The sequence below is a fragment of the Rhinolophus hipposideros genome (genome assembly GCF_964194185.1).
Source record: "Rhinolophus hipposideros genome assembly, chromosome: 10".
NCBI lineage: Eukaryota > Metazoa > Chordata > Mammalia > Chiroptera > Rhinolophidae > Rhinolophus > Rhinolophus hipposideros.
In genome coordinates this window covers 10,247,119-10,271,692 of record NC_138056.1, presented here as the reverse complement: position 1 = coordinate 10,271,692, position 24,574 = coordinate 10,247,119, and the positions used below count along the sequence as shown (strand labels likewise).

The 24,574-nt window shown below is 40.4% G+C and overlaps 2 protein-coding genes across 2 annotated transcripts; both read left to right on the top strand.

The window, feature by feature from the left end:
* Positions 1-2,621: 2,621 nt before the first annotated feature.
* On the top strand, positions 2,622-4,204 carry LOC308503334 (olfactory receptor 4D10-like; the record flags this gene model as incomplete). Its single annotated transcript, XM_081062659.1, is given in 2 exon segments — positions 2,622-4,033; positions 4,037-4,204. Coding segments are annotated over 2 exon segments (816 nt in total). The 5' UTR covers positions 2,622-3,385.
* A 19,432-nt stretch (positions 4,205-23,636) lies between these two features.
* Positions 23,637-24,184, top strand: LOC308503333 (large ribosomal subunit protein uL30m-like; the record flags this gene model as incomplete). Its single annotated transcript, XM_081062658.1, has 1 exon — positions 23,637-24,184. Exon 1 carries the CDS (start codon positions 23,678-23,680, stop codon positions 24,182-24,184), a length of 507 nt encoding a protein of 168 aa, XP_080918784.1. The 5' UTR covers positions 23,637-23,677.
* Between the last annotated feature and the right edge of the window lie 390 nt (positions 24,185-24,574).

Sequence of the window (24,574 nt, the reverse complement as noted above, 5' to 3'; positions counted from 1 at the left end):
AAGAATTGGTAAATATGTGAGGTGCTGGAGTTCTTGGCTGACACAACAATTAAAATCATTTTGCAATATGTAAATGTATCAAATCAATACATTGTATACTTTAAACATCAAAATAATATATGTCAATTATATCTCAGTAAAGCTGGGGGGAAAAAGAACTACCCATCTCAAACACACAACCTGCCTCATTACAGTTCTTTGTAGACTAGTTTAATGTAGTAAAATAAAAGGGAAAAGTAGTTAAATCCAAAGCCATCATCATTCTGGAAACAGGGGAAATGCATATATAAGATAAAACCATTCAATGAATCAATTTAATCTTAAATTACTACTGTATCTTAAATTACAGATGAACTGTCTACACAATTAATTTAGCTGTATCTGAATTGAGAGCTGCCATGAGTAGAATGTTGGAAACCAGGGAAAATATGCATTCACCAAACATCATCTAATTCACATTTCTCTGCGTGTGGAGACTAATAGCAACATCGTGAGACTATAATCATCTTGTGTACAATTAGAAACTGAACTGGTAACAAAGGATTTGAGGTCTAGTTCTCTTCTTCTGGTTTTTTGGCAATCAAATTGAAACTCACTTGTATATAGTGTCCTATGAGCCTTGCACGCCATGAAAATTGACACTTGTAGTCTCTTGGGCACAAAATTTGGCATGTTTTAACAATGTTCTGATTTAGCCACAGATAAGGGGATAGATATTCTAGACTGCCTCTAAATAATAAGTTGGATACTAATCAAAATAGGTCCGTGTGTGTGTGTGTGTGTGTGTGTGTGTGTGTGTGTGTGTGTGTCAGTAACTTTTTAATAACTCCCACTGAAGCTTCATCACCAATAGCAGAATCCGGCACTTGGCTTCCACTTCCTTGTCCAAACTTATTCCCTTTGCAATTCTTATATTAGGCCTGAAGCTGAGGGATTTGTACATAAGACAGGAACACAGTGGGAATTCTTGAAGATGTGATTCTTTGAATCTGCCCTTTCTCTCCCGAAAGGGGAGCAAAAACACTAAGATATTTAGTCTTCCACAAGGTCTTACTTTCAGAAACAAAATTTTCAAGAATTAATGTCACCAGTATTCTGTTCTGCACGGCACCTAACAGCACACATCTTGTAATTGGAGTTTGAGGATCAAAGGAATTAGGTAAAGACATTAAACTTCTAGCGAAGGCTAAGGTTATGCATAGAGGAATTGAGATGTTATTATTTTGAAAATGTATAAATGCTTTGACTTTGTTATTTTCCAGGTATATTAAATGCTTCAGAGCCGAGATGGTCTCAGTGACAGAAACAACACAGGTGGGTACTAACTATTGGGAAGAGAGATGTTGTGTTAAGAGGGATTCAGAAATACAGTCTATTCAGTATCAGAGAAGGGATCACGCATTGTGACACTTTGAGTTGCTTATTGGTAAGGCTGCCTCAGACTCAGGTCAATGTAAATTGGGCTTCCAGAGCCCTTTTCTGCCGAATTCTTATCTTAAGACAGACTTTATCAAACATTCTTATTGTACAAAATTAGGCAATATATATATATATATATTATGATAGAAGGGAATATATATATATATATATATGATTGAAGGGAAAAGACAACTGTTTCTTCAATCCTATTACCATCTCTTCCTTTCCTTCAGCCAAACACAGATACATAATATATTCCATATGAAAAACAAGAATAACATTAATAATTACTGAAGGATGGTAGTGAAAAATTAAATAACTCAACTTTTCATATCTCTTCACACGTAGTAAGCACTCAAAAAAATAGTAGATTTTGTTATTGCTGGAAATCATTATATCTCCTATCATATCTTCTGTCCCACCCAAATCTACCTCTACTTCTCTCATGACACATTTCACACTTTGTTATGTATTATGTTCAGCAATTTACGAAAATCACCCACGTCTGATCGGCTGCAAGCACTTTGACAATGTGGTCCAATTTATCCATATACATTTGGAGAGTGCAATAGATGCAATAGAAGAAATCATTGTAAAGTACCTAAGAATGCTCAATAATAGCTTATTAAAAAGCAGGCATTATTCTGATGATACCAATGTCCCTCTCGGCTGTGTGATCCCTCCCTCTCTCATCTGAGATCCACGAAGGGAAAGAAGCAGAGGAAGGGTGTGGATGATGCAGTGTGGACCACCTCTCAGAATCGGGTTACCACCTTTCCTCTGTGACCCACACTCCAACAAGGATCACATCAGTTAGACCAGATGAGTAAGTTCTAGAGAATCTCTACACTGCAGTGTGGTTATAGTTAACAGCACTGTATCATGTACTTAGAATCTGTTAAGAGGGTAGCTCTCACGTCTAAGTGTGGTTATCACAGTATAAAAAATAATATTCTTTGAGATCTGTATTTATGCATCATTTCAATCTGTTTCCCAATAGCAAATTATAAATATCTTGAAATAATTACTAAGCAATTAATCTGACGAATATAATCACAATGACAAGTTACCTACATGGAATAATAGGCTGCAATTTTCAGAAATTCAACATTAAACAGCCAAGAGCAAGAAAACTGACTCATGCCATGGCAACACTGAAACAAGAAACAAAACAACATGCTTTCTTTTTTTTTTTTCAGCAAGACAACACCCTCTTGAAGTCACCAGAAGATTCACTAATCTGAATATTAAACTGTGGACTGGGGGTGGGTGATGAGGGTAAAGGGGTGATGGAAGGAGAACTGACTCTGGGTGGTGAACACACAATGGGATTTATAGACGATGTAATACAGAATTGTACACCTGAAATCTATGTAAATTTACTAACAATTGTCACCCCAATAAATTTAATTAAAAAAAAAAAAAACTGTGGACTGGAAGTCTACACTGGCTGGAACGATGCCTTACTTGTCTTTGTATTGAATGCTTCAGATAGCTCCTGACATTCAAATAGCTGTGGAATAAAATAATAATACAAATTTAAAACTAAAATACATTCATTAAAATATGCTACGTAAATATCGCTACTTAACACAAATGTATTTTCTCTCCAAAACCAGTTTTATAGGAAAAGAATTATTGAATGACTTTGCATGTGATAATTTGATGTGATCACCAAATTGTTTACAACCTTAAAAATTTGCACAACTCAACAAATTGCAAACACTACAGCCATGTGGGAAACACTCTGAATTGTGTGCTTACTGCTTAGGAAGGAAACCGAGTAAATAGCCGAGTACTTTCCTATGAAGTAGTTTGAAACAAACACTTGAAAAAGAAGATGACTCAATGGAGCTAAAAAAAGTGCACCAGAGTAAGAGAATTTATTTTCCTTGGCCTAACCCAGAATCAAGAACTGAGCTTGGTCTTATTTCTTTTCCTGCTTTCGGTGTATGTGACAAGTCTGATGGGAAACCTCCTCATCGCGGTCACTGTGACCTGTGAGTCTCGCCTTCACACCCCCATGTATTTTTTGCTCTGTAATTTATCCATTGCCGATATCTGCTTTTCCTCCATCACAGCTCCCAAAGTTCTGGTGGACCTTCTGTCACAGAGAAAGGCCATCTCCTTCAATGGCTGCTTTGCCCAGATGTTTTTCTTCCACCTTGTGGGCGGGGTGGATGTATTTTCTTTGTCGGTGATGGCATTAGATCGCTATGTGGCCATCTCCAAGCCCCTGCACTATATGACCATCATGAGTCCAGGCCGTTGCTTTGCGTTAATAGTGGCTGCCTGGGTGGGGGATTTTGTCCACTCCATTGTGCAGATTTCCCTGTTGCTCCCTCTCCCCTTCTGTGGACTCAGTGTTCTTGACACTTTCTACTGTGATGTCCCCCAGGTCCTCAAACTTGCCTGTACTGACCTTTTTATGCTTGAGCTGCAGATGATTTCCAACAATGGACTGGTGAGCACACTGTGGTTCTTCTTCCTCCTGGTGTCCTATACGGCCATATTAGTAGTAGTAAGGTCTCAGACAGGGGAGGGCAGGAGGAAAGCCATCTCCACCTGCACCTCCCACATCACTGTGGTGACCCTGCATTTTGTGCCCTGCATCTAAGTCTACGCCAGGCCCTTCACTGCCCTCCCCACGGATAAGGCCATCTCTGTCACCTTCACTGTCATCTCCCTGCTGCTGAACCCTTTGATCTACACTCTGAGGAACATGGAGATGAAGTCAGCCATGAGGAGGCTGAAGAGGAGACTCAGGCCTTCTGACACGGTATAGACAGGTAGCTCGCTCCTTCTCACCACCTTTGAAAATGTTTGTCTATCAAATAAACTGTATTTTACTAAAATTTTTCTAGTTAATGTTTATATTTCCACTAAGATACGCATCACTTTCAAAGATTCTAATTAGCATGAAATAGTAATGTAAAAAGATGGGTTGCATGTTACAAAAGAAGAGAAATTGTTAACCAGGGAGATGGATATTGCTTTTCCAATACAGACTTGGAAGAAATAAAGAAAACGAAATTGAAATACACTCAGACCATTTTGTCTCATTGGAATTGTGGGTTTTTTCCAGCTCTACTGAGGTATAATGGACAAAAATGAAATATATTTAAGATGTGCCACTTGATGTTTTGATATACATATATAGTGAAATGATCACTGGAGGAATGGATTAAGGTGGGATATTTCTGTGTTATTTCTTACAACTGCATGGGAACCTGCAATTGTTCAAATAAAATTTTCAGTTAAGAAAAAGAATATGTATATATATATATATGTATGTATTCAGACATTCGCACTACATTGCTCCACTGTTAAGGGAGCTGAGGCACACATTGGAAAATAATGCAGCTTGGGCATTTGGATTCTATAATGTCTTTCATGAACTAATCACATCTTAATGTAGTCAACAATTCGAAATTTAAGTTTCTCCTTGGATACCTCCCTCGGGTAACAACCTGAAGAGTTTTCCGTTTAAGGCCCACACTCCTGTGGCTGAGAGCAGGTGCCTTGAAGATAGCACAGCTTGAATTAGAATATGGACCTCACCAATTGTGAGTTCTGTGACCTCGTGCAAGATCCTTCCTCATCCTGAACTTCCTCTGAACTCCAGGCCGCTGGCCACACACCCACCCCTCAGTGCCCTGTGCTTAGTTTGCTCCAGCACAGTACTCAGGACCCTGTTTCCGATTCCCTGTTCTCTTTCTTCCTATCTCTCCCAGTAGGATTATTCTTTTTTTTTTTTTTTTAATTAAAAATTTACTGGGGTGACAATGGTTAGTAAAGTTACATAGGTTTCAGGTGTACAATTCTGTAATACATTATCTATATATCACATTGTGTGTAGTAGGATTATTCTTGACTTATTGTTATATCAACAGCCTCTGGCACAGCAAGCAGAACACAGAAAACATGCCCCAAAATTGGTGAATTAAAAAACTCAATGAGTTATTATTGCCTCTCACTCATTTCTGTTCCACAAATCATTGAAGAGTATGATTAAGAAAACAACTGAGTTGTTTTTATTCTCTGACAACATGACTCCCTAAAAATGACAGAAACCTACGAAGATGTTTCAGACTATGCATATATATTCAAAAAGGTTGGAATGAAGTGGAAAACATTATTCAATATATTGACTTGGCTTGTATTTACTTACTTATTATGCTATTTACAGCTGCTGGGGGAGCTCCTCCTGCCTATTCCTGGAGGTAGATCCTAGATCTAAATTTTTGAAAGTAGAAAAATGTGAATGTCATGGTACAAATCTCAGTCCACAAATCAGATGTGAGAGGCCCTGAGGAGAGGATGTACCCAGAGCACCCAAGAAACAGCAAAGAGGACTTCATAATTAGATGTGAAGCAGCAAGGAGGAGAGAGGAAGTAGTTGAGGTCCAAAAGATAATGGTGCCATGGAACCAGGTAATTAGGACTGTTTTGATCACTGTACGGATTTTGACTTTCACATTAAGATGAGATGAATGTGGAAGGCTTCAAAGAGCAGGAAAATGGTGCATGTTTTCACAGAATTGCAGGGGCTACTTGTATGAATTGACTGAAGAGGGGTAAAGACAAAAACAGGCAGACCAAGTAAGAGACGACTGCAATAGTCCCATGAAAGAAATAACAAAAACATGACTTAGGGTAGTAATGGTGGAGGTGGTGAGAACTTTGAAAAACTTTCAAGGTTGAGCAAGTGGGATTTGCTGATGCACCCAGGGTGGGTTTCCTGGCTATGTGTGCACCCTAGGAGAACTCCATCATCCACTTCAGTCATCAGCCATTGAGAGTTCCTTCACTCTCGCCCATGTAACCCCTTCAGATACAATGGTTCCTTCCAATACTTGTGCATCACACTTCACCCACATGGGTGAAACTGCCTGAGGAAGTTGTCCAGAATTCCTTAGAATAGACATTTATTTCCCAAGAGGAAAATTACTAAGAGAAAATATCAGGGTAAGGGGGCAATTCTGACTAAACTGACCTAACAGGATTTTTGCTGAAGGCAGGACAGAGTGATAAGATATCACCCCAGGGATGGTGGAGGATGAGGAACCTGATTAGATATCAAGGGTGATCAGATATGGAGGGTCGGAAGTTCTGGCTAAACTGACTTAGCAGGATTTTTGCTAAAATTGGACAATGCAGAGACAAACATAGAGGTCCAAATGTTGAAGTCTAGTTGAAAAGTTCAGGGGAGAATGAGCAGAGTTTGGTTAAGGACAGATTCTTTGTCACTGCTAGAAAATTTTAGACCCTAAAAAAAAATGTGTGTTCCTAAGCACTTGTGCCTGAGTGACATCTTAATTACTCCCACTGACACCGCTTCACCATCAGCAGTTTTTCCACAGCCACATCCAACTACACGCCCTCTGATAATTTTCACACTTGTTCTGGGATTAAGGAATAGGTACATATGATGGAGAACTATGAATCATCATGGAAGAACCAAGAAAATGTTATTCTCTGAGTCTACTCTTTTCCACATAAAGAGAAGTCACAGAAATCACTGGCCTTCAAGGGGCTAAATTATTTAACAGAATTTTCTGAAGCTGAATGAATCCCAAGGTTCATGTAAACATTATTTAAGTCGTTGGAGTCCTTGAAAAAAGGCTGCAGATTTTAGATAAGAAACACAACTCTGCATCAGTGTGTATGCCTGTGGGTTCTGAGTGTCTACGTCTGAGAATGAGAAAAATTGAAATCTAGATATAATCATTAACATTCATAAATACATTTTGAGTAAAAATAATGTAATATGAGTATATACACACGATGTTGCATTCCAGGGGTAATTTTTGGTGACAAACAGTATAGTTAAGAACTATTAATAAAGAGAATATTGTGAAATGACAGACAGAAAAGAGTTCAGTTTGGAATTGGGGAAAAGGCAGTTTTTGTTTTCTGGGACCCCTTGAATTACACAAAGAAGACACTTTTCTCAAGCTTATTTCCTGTAGATGGTGCCCCTCAAACTGAAATCTACAGAGGTATTTCTTATATTAAAGGTAAAACTAGACAGAAAATATTTTAAACTTTCAAAAAAGTTGAAAGAATGGTACAATGAATATCTACATACACTTACTTAGATTTATCAAAAATAAAAATTTTATAGCAATGAATTTTTTCTATGTCTTTCAACACCTTCATGTCGGCACCCTTTCTTCCCAGCCAAACTGAGACAGGTTATTTAACATGTTGTTAGGTAGACAGGAAGGTTCCTGGCGGAATAAACAAAAAGCAGCCATATCCTGAAACTCCACATTCTGGAATGTCTCCTTCACTCCAGGACAAAGATATAAGAAGTTTAATAAATTATCTCATAAATCCCTTTTGGCAGGACAAAGGAGCAGATCTGATAGGGATGAATTCGTTAATCCCTTTAGGGTGGGCAAACAGGATAAACCTGATAGAAGAATTCCATTAGAAGGCACCAGCACCCTTCTCCATGCAGGCAAGGGAAGGTATAAAAGTAAGAACTTTTACCTCAGTCACTGGACAACCTGGTCGGGACCTCCCCTCGTTCCAAGAGCTGCAACTCTTTACTCTTTACTTTTAATAGACTCTTTTATAACTCCTTGCCTCTCCTTGGTCCGTGCTTCCATTCTTTGGTTTCATGAGACACAATCCCGGCACTCACTCAGAAAGAAAATACCCTACATCAAAACTTCCCACATATAAGCAATATTTATATACTCAAATGGTTCCCTAAAGCCAGAGCTCCCTTTCTCTCCATTGCCATGTGCCCCAAACATAAATGTCCCCTCCTCCATGCAGGTTTCTATGAGCGTGTTAGGGAGAAACTATCCTTTTCTCATACTGTCTTTAGATGGTCCCCATCACTCCTATATTATTATTAGACTTTAATTCTCCACTGGTTCTAGATTATATTCTTTTCTCTCAAGTAACCTAAAACTCTGCAATTTTCCATCAATATTTGCTAAATAACTAGATGGACTGAAAATAACAGAAAGATGGAACAGAAGCTAGTGGATGTTATCTGAATTATGAACGGTAGTTTTGTGAACATGGGATCTATTTCTTTCTGACAAATAGACCTGACCTGGGGGCTTTGGTACTTTCTACCCTTCTGTGTAAACCATAGTCTATTATTTACGTGGGGCCCCTGTGGAAGGCTTTCATAACTAGGTTGGATCTCCTTAGTATCTCTAGTACCAATACTGAGTTGGTGTTTCCTGGTGATCATTTCCTCTCTCTTTAACCCAGTCAGGATGGATAGCTCAACTACCATGTGGTTCAACACACTGCATTTACAGATGAGCCTCCAGTGGTAAATCTACTCAGCATAGTACTAAACATAGCATTTCATCAGCCGTGTGCACTGAGACGTGGCCTGTAATTCACCTAATCCTCATAACGTCCCTGTGAGGTGGGTATTATGATCCCCATTCTATAGATGAAGAAGTGGAGACTCAATGAGGTCTCTTACTCGCCCAAATCACAGTGACAAAGCCAGGACCTGAGCCCAGGTGGCTCTTGCTGCAGAGACCATACACCAGATTTCTCTGGTCGGCTAAAATGAAGTCAGACAAGCCAAACCAAGCAAGCACTCCGCTTAACAATCACACGCTGTCACCACCCACTGGCCCACTATTACTGCCACTGAAAGAAAAATATCTCCTTGAGAAGATTTCCCATAATAGCCTAAAGGGATTTATCTTATGCAGAACTAGACGTGTCAGAGTCACATTCTTGTGATTAAGTTTAGACAAAGGCAGAACCTCAGGGATCCTACACAACGAGCAGTTTATTCTCATTATGTAAGAACTGATTTTTCCAGTTGCAGCCGTATCAGGGCCAATCTCTACTGGCTTTACCATTGAGGGCTTACATTCTTCCCACCAGAGAGAGCGAGAGGACGTTAAGGAAGATAAAGTTCTAACCAGTCTGTTTTCCAATCTGTTGGTATTTGTGAAGAGGCCATATAGGCTAGTGCTTTTGTCTAAGCATGGTAAAAGCAAAGGAAAAAGTAAAACCTTATTGCTGAAAGCTCTAACTTCTGAGTCATACAAACCTGGATCTAAATGCTATCTCTGCTATCCACCAGCTGTATGATATGGAGCAAGTTATTTTACCTCTTCACTGGTCATAGTGCACCTATTCAAAGGTACTTATAATATCCATGTCATGGAGCTGTTGCGAAGGTTAAAATGAGATGCTGTGTGTGAAATATACAATGCCTGGCAGTTAGCAAATGCTCAGTTAAAGGCTAATGTCATTATTAATATCCTTATTGCTTGCTCTGTTACACTCTTCTCCTATATGGCCCATACTCATTATTAGGGAAAAAAACTGATGGGATAAACAACATGAGAATGTACATTGAATTCAAACCACCTACTATCTCAAAATTTCTAGCTTTCTGTCATTAAAACATGACAGTAGGTTTCCTTGCTTGCTATTTATACAGCTTAAAGAGTCATTCTGAAACTGATGAGATGGAGCATAAGAGAGCTGCTCTATCAAAAGAAGATAATGGCTTAAAGATAAACCCTGACTTTGAGACTAGAGATAGAGATTAGACCAAGAAGTCAGTTCCATGGAATAGAAAAGAACTCAAGGAGAGTTAGCCAAAGAACAGTGAATGTTGAAGACAAACTTCCTTATGTCCCTCCTTGGGTCTGGGCAGGCCCCACAAGTATTCATAAACTAACTGGCTCAATTGTTTGCCACGTCTTGTCTCCTGATCAATCAAGCCTAACGTTTTACAATATTAACTTTCTTCCCCTAGCACGCAAATTCTAATAATTCACTCTTGTCAAGTCACCATTCCTAGAGTCCTGCTATGTTTGCTCAGTCAGGTAGCTCTGGTCTCAAGAGTCGCTAGGCTTTTTGTTAGGCCATATTTAGGCCAGGAATAGGAACCTTACCTTAAAAGCCATCTTGAAAAAAAAAAATAACTAAGATAAAAAACAAAAGAAAGAAATTTTAAAAAGCCATCTTGTGTTGCTTTGTGCCTTGTATCTGCCAGCTTGTGTTTGCCTTAGGCCTGGAGAAGCCACCTGGAATGTAGAAACCATCTTATCTTTGTACTTTGTACTTGCTTTGTACTTTGCTTTGTACTTTGTTTGTCTCCTAGGGGCTTGTGATCAGTGGGCCTAGGTGGGCCTAGGCAGTCCAGATGGAGCCCTGGGGCCCAGGGTGTGGAGCCGGAGGGCTTGGTCATGCCCTGAAACCCTTTGTTACTAGAGACAATGTGCAACAAAAAAACCCTGAAGCATTGAAGGGAGAACAACCTTGTCTACCGCCTCCAATAAAATTCCATACTCCTTTTGGCTGGGGAGGTTATGGTCTTTTCTAGCCTGATCTCCCGCAGCTCAAACACACCAAATAAATTCTAATAGACCCGTTTTGGTCTCCTATGACTCATTCCTCTGGCCGTGCCTAACACTTTTCTTTATGAAATTGCCAATGACAAATGCATACCACACACCACTTCTTAGTCCATTGCATTCAAATGTGTCTTTTCCTTTCCTTCCTATCGCTTATGACTCACTCAAATCATATTTGTATCGCTAGGTCAGAATTGGGTGGCACCAAAGATCTATGGGAGTCTGAATCATCACATCTCAGAAGCATAATCTCTAGGAGCAGGAACCCCTGCCACATCATTGCCCCTGATGAGACAGGTTGGCCAGCACGTTGTTAGGTAAACAGGGAAGTCCCTGGTAGAATAAACAAAGGCAGCCATGTCTTAGAACTCGAGGTTCCAAAATGACTCATTCGCTCTAGGGCAAAAATGTAATTGCACTCTGTGGGTAAATGCGTTATCTCATAAATCCCTTTAGGTTGGGCAACAGAGTGTCTGATACCATGTTTCCCCTAAATTAAGACCTAGCTGGACAATCAGCTCTAATGCGTCTTTTGGAGCAAAAATTAATATAAGACCGGGTCTTATTTTACTATAAGACCAGGTTAATATAATATAATATAATACCAGGTAAAATATAATATAATCCCGGGTCTTATATTGATTTTTGCTCCAAAAGACACATTAGAGCTGATTGTCCAGTTAGGTCTTATTTTCGGGGAAACACAGTAGACAAAATCCATCAGAAGGTGCCAACTCCCTTCCCCAAGCATGCAAGAGAAAGTATAAAAGTAAGAGCCTTTTGCCTTAGCCAGTGGGCATCCCGGTTTCAGGTAGCCCCTCTCGTAAGAGAGCTGTACTTTTACTTTTAAAAAAATCTTTACTCCTCTACTTCTCCTTCCTAGTTCACATTCTTATTCTTTGAGTACATGAGACCACGATCTCCAGGTGCCAAACAACAGAATCCTATATCACTGAGACGTCCTCAAAACATGTCTCAACACAAAACATACCCTGATTCAATAATTCAGGGGAAGGGGAAAACAATTGCATCTGATTACAACACATATCATTTATCTGGATGACATAAAATCACACGCTGGGCTGCATTTTTCCCATTTAAGTCAGTTTTTGTTATTTCTTAAGCTCTGCTAAGAGCCATAGAAAAGTCAATTCATTCTGCACACACACACACAGCTTTCAAATTGCCCTTTCCTACATCACTCCCTGAATCAAACATTTCAGCTACCCGTGAACCCAATAACATAAAATAATTCTGAAGAAATTAAATAGACGAATATCAAGAGCTGTTGCCATGCCACCTCCCTAGATTCTAAGGGAACTGTGGATCTCAGAGATATAGATTAAAATAATTGCATAGGGGCAATGTACATGACACATTAAACAGAAATTGCACATACAAATCTAACCACCCAGTCTCTGAGAGCTGCTCTGAGAGTAGTCAGAAAGCTTTGATTTTCCCATTGCTACCCTTTTGCTGAAGTTTCATTTCCTAGCCAACTGCAGGCAAAGTGATTTTGGAGAGGAGAAAAGCTGCAATCGTTGGTGTGGTTTAGCATAACACTTTCTTCCTAGGCCAAGGGGGCTAATGCACTGTCTCAAATACTTTCTCTAGAGAAAAGGACATATCCTAAATGTTCACTAGTGCCTCTGCATGTTCATGTGAGATGAGGCAGAGAGGAGATGAGGGAGAAAGAGCGAGGAGGGCTTGGTGACATTTTAATGACTCCCACAGAAACCCCACGAATCGGTCACTCAGCTTCCCCATTCATGCCCAGCAATATTCCCCTTGCTAATTCCTTTACTGAGCTTGTGGCTGAGGGACTAATAGAGGTAGCTGAGACATTGGAAGGCAATGTGGGAGTCAGGATAAGTGATTCCCTGAGGTTGCCTTTTCCCAGCTGAAGGAAGACAGGAACAAAATCACTAGCTTGAGGTAGGCTGTCCATTAAACATAGAATTCCCCCAGAACCTACTTCTTCTGAGATGCAGTGGGAAACCCTAAGAGGATCCATGTCCCACTTGAAGGCTGAAGTCAGTTAGTTGGTGTGTGTGAACTTCTGAAACTGAAAGGCTGTTAGTGTTGACTGTTTTTTGTTTTTTAGAAAGCTGCAATGTGTAGACTGTTCATATGGAATCCGAAACTCTTAAATGAAGCAAAAAAAAGTAGTAGCTTTTCACTATTAGAAAGAAGGGAGATATGGCTTGCAAAACAGAAAGAAAGTCAGTTGGCTCCAGAGGATGTCATGTATTCTACTTGGTGGGGTGCTGAGGTTCAAAGTACTTTGAAAGTAGTTGAAAAGGTGCTGATGTCCCCCAGCTCTCAGGAGGGTGACCACGGGGGGAAACAGCACTTGGAGACAGCAATTCCTGAATTCATTATATGCGGTCGGGCCAACTTTGCTTCTTGGCTGCAAATGAAATTTGGGGGGCTCTGAGTCACGTGTTCTAATAGCTAACTTATCTGTGCCGTCGTGTGCTACTAAATATGAATTAATGCTCCTACAACTTTTAGGGATTCAATCAACAGTAGAGGCTTTTCAGTACTGAGAAAGAGAAGCCTGTGCCATGAGGGACCTCTGAGAGACTCGACTCAACGTAGAGAATGGAGCAGCATTTGCTCAGTGGGAAGCTGGCACGCGAGGGTAACCCTCAGTTTGCAGGCTCTGTCCAAGATGTTTGATAAGCTTACTTGCAAATGACAATCCCCTTGGGTTGATTTGTAAGAAATCCTTGAGATCCTTAATTTCCACCTTGCAAAAAAACACATAGAATTGTATTTCTTTATCCATTTTCCCCTCTCCCTCTATAAGTGCATGCGTTTCAATGCAATGTGCATAATCCTGCACTTTCAAAAAGACAGCAGCCGTGGGAACCCACTAGACCCTTATTTTCAAGAGGAATGTAAGGTAATGCTACTGAGAACTTATTTCTGTACCTCATATGGAGAACTATGTAGTTGATCCAGGCTTGTGGTGACGGTACCTCTAAGGACTGCAAAGTCTGCTTTTTCAAACTCTTCTTTTTTTTTTTCGAAAGTCACTTCTGACACGTCTCATGCTAAGTCACCGTCAGACGCACCTCTTACTCATCATGTGCAGGCTTCTTACACCTGCATTTACTTGATTTGCAAATGATTTTCCTGAGCCCGTTTCTTTACAGGTTTTTCTACACTTGATCTTAGCCAAAAGGCCGAGAAGCGATTTTTGCAGGTTTTTCCGGGAAGGGCTGATCAACACTGGGAAGAAGGTTATTTGCAGCAGTTGAGAGCATACGTCTTTGAAATAAGACAGGTCTTGGTTTGAGACCTTTACCAGCTGTGAAAAATTGAGCAAGTTACTTCATCTTAATGTGCCTCGGTTTTCTCATCTATAAAGTCAGGACAATAATAGCTATTTCACATGGATATTATAAGTTTTGGAAAAGATAAAATGGAGCAGTTGGTAGAGCACATAAGAATCAATCCATAAATGTTTGCTAAAACCAAGCAAAAAATAAGCAAAGCAGAGCTCCATTATTCTGCCCACAGTTCTATAAATTCTTTGACTTTGAACACTGCATAGACCTTCCTGGGGCCTGATAGCCATATGACTGCATTTGTAATTGAAGATTCTATGTTCTTTCTATAAAGGTTTATAATATAAATACCTATATTTACAATTGCATACAAAAATTATTTATGTTTATAAGCAGGTGTGTGATAAAATACTCTGATTTTTTTTTTTACATGTCTTAGCTCAAATTCCTAAACAAAAAATAAAAATATCCCCAGAGGGCAGATGGCATTTTCAACTTATATCAAAGAGGGCTTTGAATCAGGGTCAACAGCAAGACGAGCCTGTCTCAGACAAGCCCTCACAGCTGGACCTGGCATGTGTGAGCAAAGTATCAGATTTCTCAGCTGCTTTCAGTTTTCAAAACAGATATCCAATCTCACCTACTCCTTAGAAGCACCCTCTGTAGGAGTTAGGTCCTATTATCATCATTTTGTAGCTAAATTATAAGGGTGCATGCTAAGAACTGACATTAAGCCATGCCCCGTGAACCTCATTTGTATTTCTCATGAGTTTGGTAGTATTATTGAGTAACTTGCCCAAGATCACACCAGCTGGGAAGCGGTAAAACCCAAATTGCATGAATGCTCCAGATAACCCACACATGTGTATCCAAAATGCAGGTGTGGGAAATGATACTATTCAACACACCTCCTGGACAGGGTTTACAAACATGACACACCCAAACAGGACTGTTTATTATACAGATCCCATCCCCATGACTTTGGACCTCCTTGCTTCCTTCCCCCGTCTTTTCCCCCCTCCCCACACCCACTGATTCCACAAGCTGCAACACTCTTATGGTCTCAACTGTAAAGTCCTTAAGGAGAGGAACTATAGGTGAGTCACATTTCCCTCAAAAAGACCATCTCATTAACCATATGATTTCACTCAAATTATCAGCATCTCAAAAGCCTCCCTCGTGTTTCGTTTAGTTTTGTGTATTTTTGTTCTTTATATGAACAAAATAAGAGAGTGTACACATCAGTGTGATGACCCTGCATTTTGGGGCCCTGCACCTACGTCTACGCCCGGCCCTACCCTGCCCTCTCAACAGATATCACCATCTCTGTCACCTTCACTGTCATCTCCTTTCTGCTCAATCCTATGAGCTACACTCTGAGAAATCAGGAAATAAAGTCAACCATGAAGAAACAACTAGGGCATTCAGAAAGGATTTATATTTTATGAGAATGAGATATAACACCAAAATGTAAAGATAGACATTAAATTTCACTTTCTCGAAATGGGGACAGATCACGTTAATGCCAAACACAAAGTTATGTCTCTGGATGTCATGGAACCCTAACAGAGGTTGGTCCTATATGTGCTGGGGGCTTATAGGTGGTACTGCTTTAAGGTGAGACCACATTCATGTCTTCCTCTACTCACTTTGGCCTATTCATTCAGCGAATATTTACAAAACACATATTATGTGCCTGACAGTGCTAGGATTTAAATGCTGAGAGGCATGCCCCAAAATGCTTTAATGAAGATACGAACAAAGTGCTATGGAAATATTGTAGTCACTTTTCTTGTAGCTGGAAATACTGTAGTCACTTTACTTGAAAGCTTCAAAAGACATTTGACAGTGAGTACACCTTTTCAAGGGGAAAGAGACAGAGGGGGACAATCCAAGCAAATACATCAATATGTGCAGAGGGAGAGACTTGTGTAAGAACGTGCCAGGTTTATGCAACAGGGAGCTCAGTGTAGGCATGACATAGTACACTCATGGAGTGAATAGTTGACATTTGAAAGGAACACTGGGAAAGAACTCCACTGTGGTCCTCTGAACAATGCAAATCCATGACTTCCATGAGGGAGAGAGGATCCTCAAAATCCTGGTTTCTTCCTGGGCAGAAGGAGGTGATGCTGTGAGTTGGAGGATTGATAAAGAAATAACACTGATGGGTAGAGGCTGTGGACAGCTAACCTGGACTTGTGAAAGACTGAAGTGAACACATGCTAAGTATTCCTTTGGGGAAGAAACTGACTCGTTGTAGAACAGGATTATCTCAATTTCAGACTAGCTAGGTCATATAACCCCAATTAACTGCAAAGGAGTCTGGAGAATGTTATCTAGCTCTGTTCCCAGAATGAAGAGGAGAACATGAAAAATGGTCAAGTCTAGCAATCTCTTCCTCATATACAAATTTCTCATTGTTTCTGCACACAGGACTTCACAACTCCTTTCCACTTTCCACTCATTCCACTAGAAGGTAAAGAAAGGGTAATAAAAAGCATGCAGGTTTAATCAGTGAATCAGAATTTGCTGATCTCTGCAAAGAAAGCAATGAGAATGGTGCTAGGAGAAATGTTTATCTAACAATCCAACTGTTATTTTGCTAAGATCTATTGACTTTACAACGTCTCCCATTGGATAAAGCTCAAGCCACAGCAGCTGGTATTCATGTATTAATCAGAGTAGATCAAACACTTTGACAAAAACATCCAAAATCAAAGTAGCTAACCACAATGAAAGTGTATTTGCTGCTCATGTCACAGGCCAACAATGGTCTTTAGAAAAAGTGGTTCCATGCAGTCCTTTAGAGAGAAGTGCTTCTTCCATCTTGGGCTCCACCTTTCTCTAGATCCCCAGAATTCTCTCCATTTATCCAACAAATGGAGAAAGGGAGAGAGGATTAAGAATTATGGGGAGAGTGGGGTGGGGGGGGGAGGGAAGGGGTCATTATGGGCCGGTCCTGAAAGCGGTGTGTATCACCATTGCCCAGCCTTTGGTCATATAGCCCCAATGAACTGCAAAGGAGTCTGGAGAATGTTATCTAACTCTGTTCCCAGAATGAAGAGGAGACCATGAAAAATGGTAAAGTCTAGCAATCTCTTCCTCATATACAACTCATTGGTTAAAAAAAATCATGATTGGATTAGATTGCAAGGAGTAAGACATTATCTCTAAAAGGATTCTCTTAATACATAGAAATGTTTGCTGAAAGGCCTACTTGGACCCTTAGAATGCACAGAGAACCAAACTGAAATGAAGGAAATATGAGAAATTTTTTTAATTTAAAGAAAAAGGAAGATGATCAAGGTAAGCCTGAGGATTAGGATGACAGTAGACTAGAAGGTCAGGTTCCAAAAGACAGAACACTGAGTGCCCAAAGAAGAATGGCCAAGAAGACAACTCTCATTTATTCCCATACTTTCCATAGGCTAGTTGTAGACAAAAGGTTTATTCATGCCAAAATTCCTGTAGACATGAGTGTCTTCCTTGTCAATTGTCCTTTCCTGTGTTCTCTTCTATCCCCACTATTCAAAAATGTTCTGAAATATTTTCCAATATTAAACCTACTCCACTCAAGCATTAAAATCCCACGAAAGACATAAATTTGTCTTTATCTGAATCCATCTGCAGACCACGTCACCACTTACAGTCTGGCTTCATCTTTGCTCTGGTATCATTGTTCTCCAGATCCTCTGGAATTTTTTCAGTGATGCCTTTTTTTCGTTACTCTGTTGACTTTCCCTCCAGCAAAACTGGGCAGAGTTTTAAGTAATCAAAGATCTGAGGAATCAGACTTTTTGGACACAAATGATACCAACCGAAAAAAAGCTACCATGAAGCTGCCTTGGAGTGTGAGTTGAATTCAGGAGAACACTATTAAATTTATTTTTCTTTCAACATGACACAGAATAATTATTTGGATTGATCTACATTTTTCTTCAGGTAGACATTTTTTTAGGGAACTATTAGATATTAAACTGATTCTATTTTATCCTGTACAGGCCACGTATACTTGATTTTGCCATCTATGATTTTTTTCTATGTAAAGAAGTTTGATTTTAAATTTCACGATATTTTTCATAAGCAAATAAATGCATCTATATACACAAACTGGCTGGTTTAGGAGTAATTCTGGGCTTATTTGAGAAATTGCAAGAAGGTTCAGGTCATTTCAGCTTAATTTCTAAGATGCTAGTATAGTCAGCACCACAAAACTATATTTAAGCATCCATACAATTCATCACAAAACACTACCCTGGAAAGGTTTGCAGAGTTTTACTGCTATTATTTTTGTTGCATAACTTGTCTTTCAAGTCTGAAAGGAAATGTAGTCAACATCGCTCTTATTCACTAAAGTAGACTATTACTTCAGTACTGTATCAGTAATCTATTGCTGCATAACACATTACCCCAAAATTTAATAGCTTAACACAACACACATTATGGAGAATCCAAGATGGCAGAGTAGATAAACACTGGGCCTGTGTCCTTTTGTGAACACATTAAAATTACAACTAAATTATAGAACAATCAACCTGGAGAACCACATGAAGCCCAGCTGAACAGAAGTTCTATAACTAAGGACATAAAGAAGAAGCCACATTTAGACTGGTAGGAGGGGCAGAGATGTGAAACAGGCTGGCCCCAAGCATCTGTGTGGCGGTTGAGAATAGGAGGGATACCTCAACTGTGGAGGTTCCCCCCAGAAGAAGAGAGGGACCCCAGCCCCACACCAGGCTCCCCAGCCTGGAGTACTGGTGCCAGGAAGAGAAGCCTTCACAGTATCTGAAAGACAGTGGGGATTCCAACCATCTGGATGAGACGAAAGGCTATGGGAAACCCAGATGTCTCCTTAAAGGGCCCACACATAGACTCATTCCCTAGCAAGCACTCACCTGGGCTCTGGTGAAGGGAGGGTGACTCAGGGGCATCGGAGGCATATGAGGGGAAGCCTGACGTGTGTAGCTTCCAAGGGAGTGCTGGAGGACAGTCAGAACTTTCCCTGCATGGGTTCCTTCTCCTGTGCAGTCATCAATGGGGGCCATTTTTCTTGCATTGAGCCAACTCCCCCAGGCTAAATCTGAATCTGATTGGCCTGGTGAGGTCCACTGGGACACCACCCCACCCAACTCACCCAACGCCTGGAGGCATTTTCTCTTGGGCAGCCCACCCGACCCACATTGCATTCTTTCTGGGAAAACTATTGGAGTTTGTGGGCCCCAGGTGAGCAACAACCAGCCTCAGTGTGCGCTGAGACTTTTGCTGAGTAGCTCCAGGCTCAGCACTGGCACCAAACCAGAATTTACGTTAACCTGTTGACCACAACTCTTCCTACTGTAGTTGTTGCTTGAGACCCTGCCTCACACAACTCATGTACTGCACGAGACTTTACCAGTGGCTAAACCTTAAGGGAGCTGGCAGGTGGCAACCAGGCTTGAGGTGTCCTGGCTTTTTGTGGAGCTACCCCAGGCCCAGTACTGGTGGCAGCCATCCTCAGTTCACAGTATGTCCTCTCCCACATATCTCTAGGTTTAGCACAGGCAGCAAAAAACCACAGATCACTTTGTAGCTCCTACCAGGTAGTTCCCAGCTAGTCATAGCCAGTGGGTGACATGAGCCTGCACTGGAGCCTCTTCCAAGAGGCCCCAGAACCAACATACTTGGAGATTGGCTTCAGAACACAGCAGAGCATCACTCAATTAGCCCACAAACAGCATATACAAAAGGTGGTCTCAACAGGCACCAGAGCCCAATGGGGTGAATCCCACTCAGTGGGTAAGATTCCTGCACAGCAGCCTATGAGCTGTGGATGTGGCCAAACTACACAGCTGTAAGGAATAGAATATATGAAGCTCTGCCAGGGAACATTGGGGGATGTAAACTCTCACAGTGGCTGGGGTACGTGCTTGGCCTTGGAAGGATTGGCTATCCTCCCAAGGACCAAGAAAATATTTACAGGATGTGGAGCCTGGCCTTCGCCTTGGTGCAGGTGGGCTGAGCTCCGATACATCTAATCTCGTACCAAGGACTGGCCCCAGCTCCTAGCCAGATCCAAGACCAGTTCCTTGTGTTGTTAACACATATGCTTATTGGCTCCTTGCCGCTGTTAGTGAAGTCCTCAAAACCCCAGAAAGCCGAGGCAGACACAGCAGCAGTTGCTGTTCCCCAGGCCACCTCAGCTGCTGCAAGATATTCCGCCCGTGTTGATGACTTTACTTGACTTGGATTTTGCCTACGCTGATGAAGGGCCAGTGCTGTTTCTACAACTCTAATTGACTGGACCCTGGTGGTATGATGAATTGCCTCCTTGCTTGTTAGTGGTATGATGATATATTCCCCTAATCTCTGTCTTGTCTTACTTTCACTTTGTAATAAAACTCTTTAACCCCTTCATCCCGGCTTGTGGTGGTGTGTCTTGCGTATTGGGCCTTGAAATTAAGTCTGTGCACAGCAATCAATAATACTTATCAATACAACTGCCAATCAGCCTGAGGTTCAATCCCACCTGCTGACATTCCAATAGCAATTGAGGCTCAACTATAACAGGAGGGCACACACAACCCACATAAGGGACACTCCTGGAGCACCTGGAGCAGGTGACCAGGGAGACTGTGCCAGGGCCCCACAGGGCACCTATTACATAAGGATACCTGGCCAAGACTGGGAAACATAGCAGATCTACCTAATACATAGAAACAAACACAGAGAGGCGGCCAAAATGAGGAGACAAAGAAATACATCCCAAATGAAAGAACAGGAGAAAACTCCAGAAAAATAACTAAACAAAATGGAGGCAAACACCTACCAGAGACAGAGTTCAAAACAATGGTTATACGGATACTCAAGAAACTGATACTCAAGAAACTTGAGTGAGAACTTAACAAAGAACTTACAAGCATAAAAAAGGGAAATATAAACCATAAAAATGAAGCAGTCAGAAGTGAAGAATACAATGACTGAAATGAAGAATGCACTAGAAGGAATCACCAGCAGACTAGATGAAGCAGAAGACTGAATCAGCAATTTGGAAGACAAGGTAGCAGAAAACACCCTATTGGAACATCAAAAAGAAAAAAGAATTCCCCCCAAAAACGAGGATAGTTTAAGAAACTTCTGGGACAACATCAAGCATAACAACTTTGCATCACAGGGGTACCAGGAGAAGAGACAAAGCAAGGGATTGAGAACCTATTTGAAAAAATAACGACTGAAAATTTTTCTAACCTGGTGAAGGAAATAGACACACAAGTCTGGGAAGTGCAGAGAGTCCCAAACAAGATGAACCGAAACAGGCTCACACCAAGACTCATTTTAACAAAATGGCCTAGATTAAAGACAAAGAGAGAATCCTAAAAGCAGCAAGAAAAAGGCAACTAGTAACTTATAAGGGAGCTCCCATAAGACTGTCAGCTGATTTCTCAACAAAAATTTTGCAGGCCAGAAGGGATTGGCACAAAATATTCAACATGATGAAAAGCAAGGACCTACAACCAAGGGTACTCTACCAAGTAAGTATCACTTAAAATCAAAGGACTGATAAAGAGCTTCCCAGACAAGAAAAAGCTAAAGGAGTTCATCACCACCAAACCAGTATTACAAGGATTGTTAGCGGGACGTCTTTAAGATGAGGGGAGAGGGGGAGAACAAAATTATGAATAATAAAATGGCAATAGCTATACATCTATCAACAATTACTTTCAATGTAAATGGATTAAATGTTCCAATCGAAAGACATAGGAGGGCTAAATGGAGAAGAAAACAAAAACCCTTACACATGCTGCCTACAAGAAACTCACTTTAGATTAGAAGACACACACAGATGGAAAGTAAAGGGATGGAAAGTTATTTCATGAAAATGGAAACAACAAAAAGAATTGGTGCAGCAATAGTTATGTCAGACAAAATAGCCTTTAAAACAAAGGCTATAACAAGAAACAAAGAGGGATCCAGTAATCTCCCTTCTGGGTATTTATCGAAGAAATTCAAAACACTATTTTGAGGGGACCCGTACATCCATGTGTTCATTGCAGCATTGTTTACAATGACCAAGATGTGGAAGCAGCCTGGGTGTCTGTCGATGGAAGAACGGATAAAGAGGAGGTGGTACATATATTCAACGGACTATTGCTCTGCTATGGAAGGGAATGGGTTCTTGCCATCTGTGGCAGCATGGATGGACCTGCAAGGTACTGTGCTAAGTGGAGTGTTAGACAGAGAAAGATAGATGCAATGTAATTTCACTAATATGTGAAATCTAAAGAACAAAACAAACAAACAAACAAAACAGAAACAAACTCATAGATATAGAAAACATTTTGATGGCTGCCAGAGGGGAGGATGGCTGGAGGTGTGGGTGATAAAAGGGGACAGAATTAAGAAGTACAAATTGGTTGTTAAAAAGTATTTATAGGGATGTTGGGTATAGTAAAAGGAATATAGTCAATAATATTGTAATAACTATGTATAGTGACAGATGGATACTAGATTTGTTGGGGTGATAGATGGGAGGGGTTTGGGGGGCAGGGTGAAAAAGGTGAAGGGATTAAGAAGTACAAATTAGTAGTTACAAAATAGTCATGGGGATGTGAAGTAAAGAATAGGGAATATAGTCAATAATATGGAAGTAACTATGCATAGTACCAGGTGAGTACTAGACTAGTCACGAGGATCACTTCTTAAATTATAATAAATGTCTAACCACTCTGCTGTACACTTGAAATTAATATAAAATAATATTGAATGCAATTATAATTGAAAATTTAAAAAACGGGAAAAGATGGAGAATAAGAGGTCCAAATTTCCAGATATAAAACAAATAAATCATGGGAATGTAATATACAGCATAGGGAATTGTGGTTGAAAAAAAGTCCACATAATAAATCTGACAAGCTCAGCAGAGGCCAGCATGACAGGCCCTACAAACTCAGAGACCAAATTTAACCACATAGGATGGTCTGAACATAACAATTCCTAACTAAAAGAGGGTCATGGCTGGTAGTCACATCCTTGGCCTATAGCTTCCTTGACAAAGGTCAATCCTTACTTTAAGTGAGCCCATCTATTGTCTTCTTTCCTCTAAGATAAAATACCCTTGGAATGTCAGAGCAATCCATTTTTCTGGACTCCTCTGCACACAACCCACCACACCAGAGCAGGAAAATACAGAACCCCTCAGAGTTGTTCGTGTCCTCTTATTACTATCTCTATGTGCTGTAAAATGCTAACTATTATCTATCTTGTACTCACCAATGTAAAAGAAGTATCTGTGTCTCCAATTTACTATTCATTCAATCCCAGAGATGTCCCCACTTTGCTGTCTCCCACCACTTTAATCTACCACCAATGGATTTCATGTAATCTTCCTCCTTTGATTCTAATATATAAAATAAGTTGCAAAACCACCAGTTGGCAGAGCATTTTCTCAAACTGTTGAGATTTTCTTCCCAGCAATTGTCATCAGTTTGGCTCAAATAAACTCATTAAACTTCTCTACAGGATATTGGATATTTTTTACATAGACAGAATATAGTCAATAATATAGTGATAGGCTTGACTTCCTGTCGACGGCCTGTACAGAGAACAGTTACCACACTCATGGCGGGGATTTTACGCTCACTAGTTCAGAGGCCCCCAGGCAGACTACAAACTGTGACAAAAGGTGTGGAGTCTCTCATTTGTACAGATTGGATTCGTCACAAATTTACCAAGTCGAGAATTCCAGATAAAGTGTTTCAGCCGTCACCTGCTGATCATGAAAAATATGGTGGGGATCCACAGCACCCTCATAAACTGCATATTGTTACCAGGATAAAAAGTACAAAAAGACGTCCATATTGGGAAGAAGATATAATAAAGATGCTTGGATTACAAAAAGCACATACTCCCCAAGTTCACAAGAACATCCCTTCAGTGAATGCCAAACTGAAAGTGGTGAAACATTTGATCAGAATCAAGCCCCTGAAGTTGCCACAAGGACTTTCAGCAGAGGAGGACATGGCTCACACGTGCCTGAAGAGTACTGGGGAGTTAGTCGTGCAGTGGCGTCTAAGTCCCGTGGACCAGGACACAACTAGTCCTAATGCCAGAGTGGTTTCAGATTAACATGTGCAAACCCTTTGTATGTAAAGATGGTGAGAAAGTGTTCTCATTAAAATATAGATGCCAGTCAAAAAAAAATAATAATAATAATATAGTGATAGCTTAGTACGGTGTCAGATGGTTGCTGAACTTATCATAGTGATCACTTCTTTAGGTATATAAATGTTGAATAACTATGGTGTACACCTGAAACTAACATAGTATTGTATGTTAGCTATATTTTTAATAAAAAATATTTTTTTTAAACTTTTTTTTCTTTGCAGTAAAGAAAACTCTTTTTCAGTGCAAACAGCTAATTGTGATACAGCATATCTGTGAGAATAGCATGGCTCTGGAATAGCTCAACAGAGTCACAACTCAACTATGAAGCAGCGTGGCTGGTGAGCAGGGCTG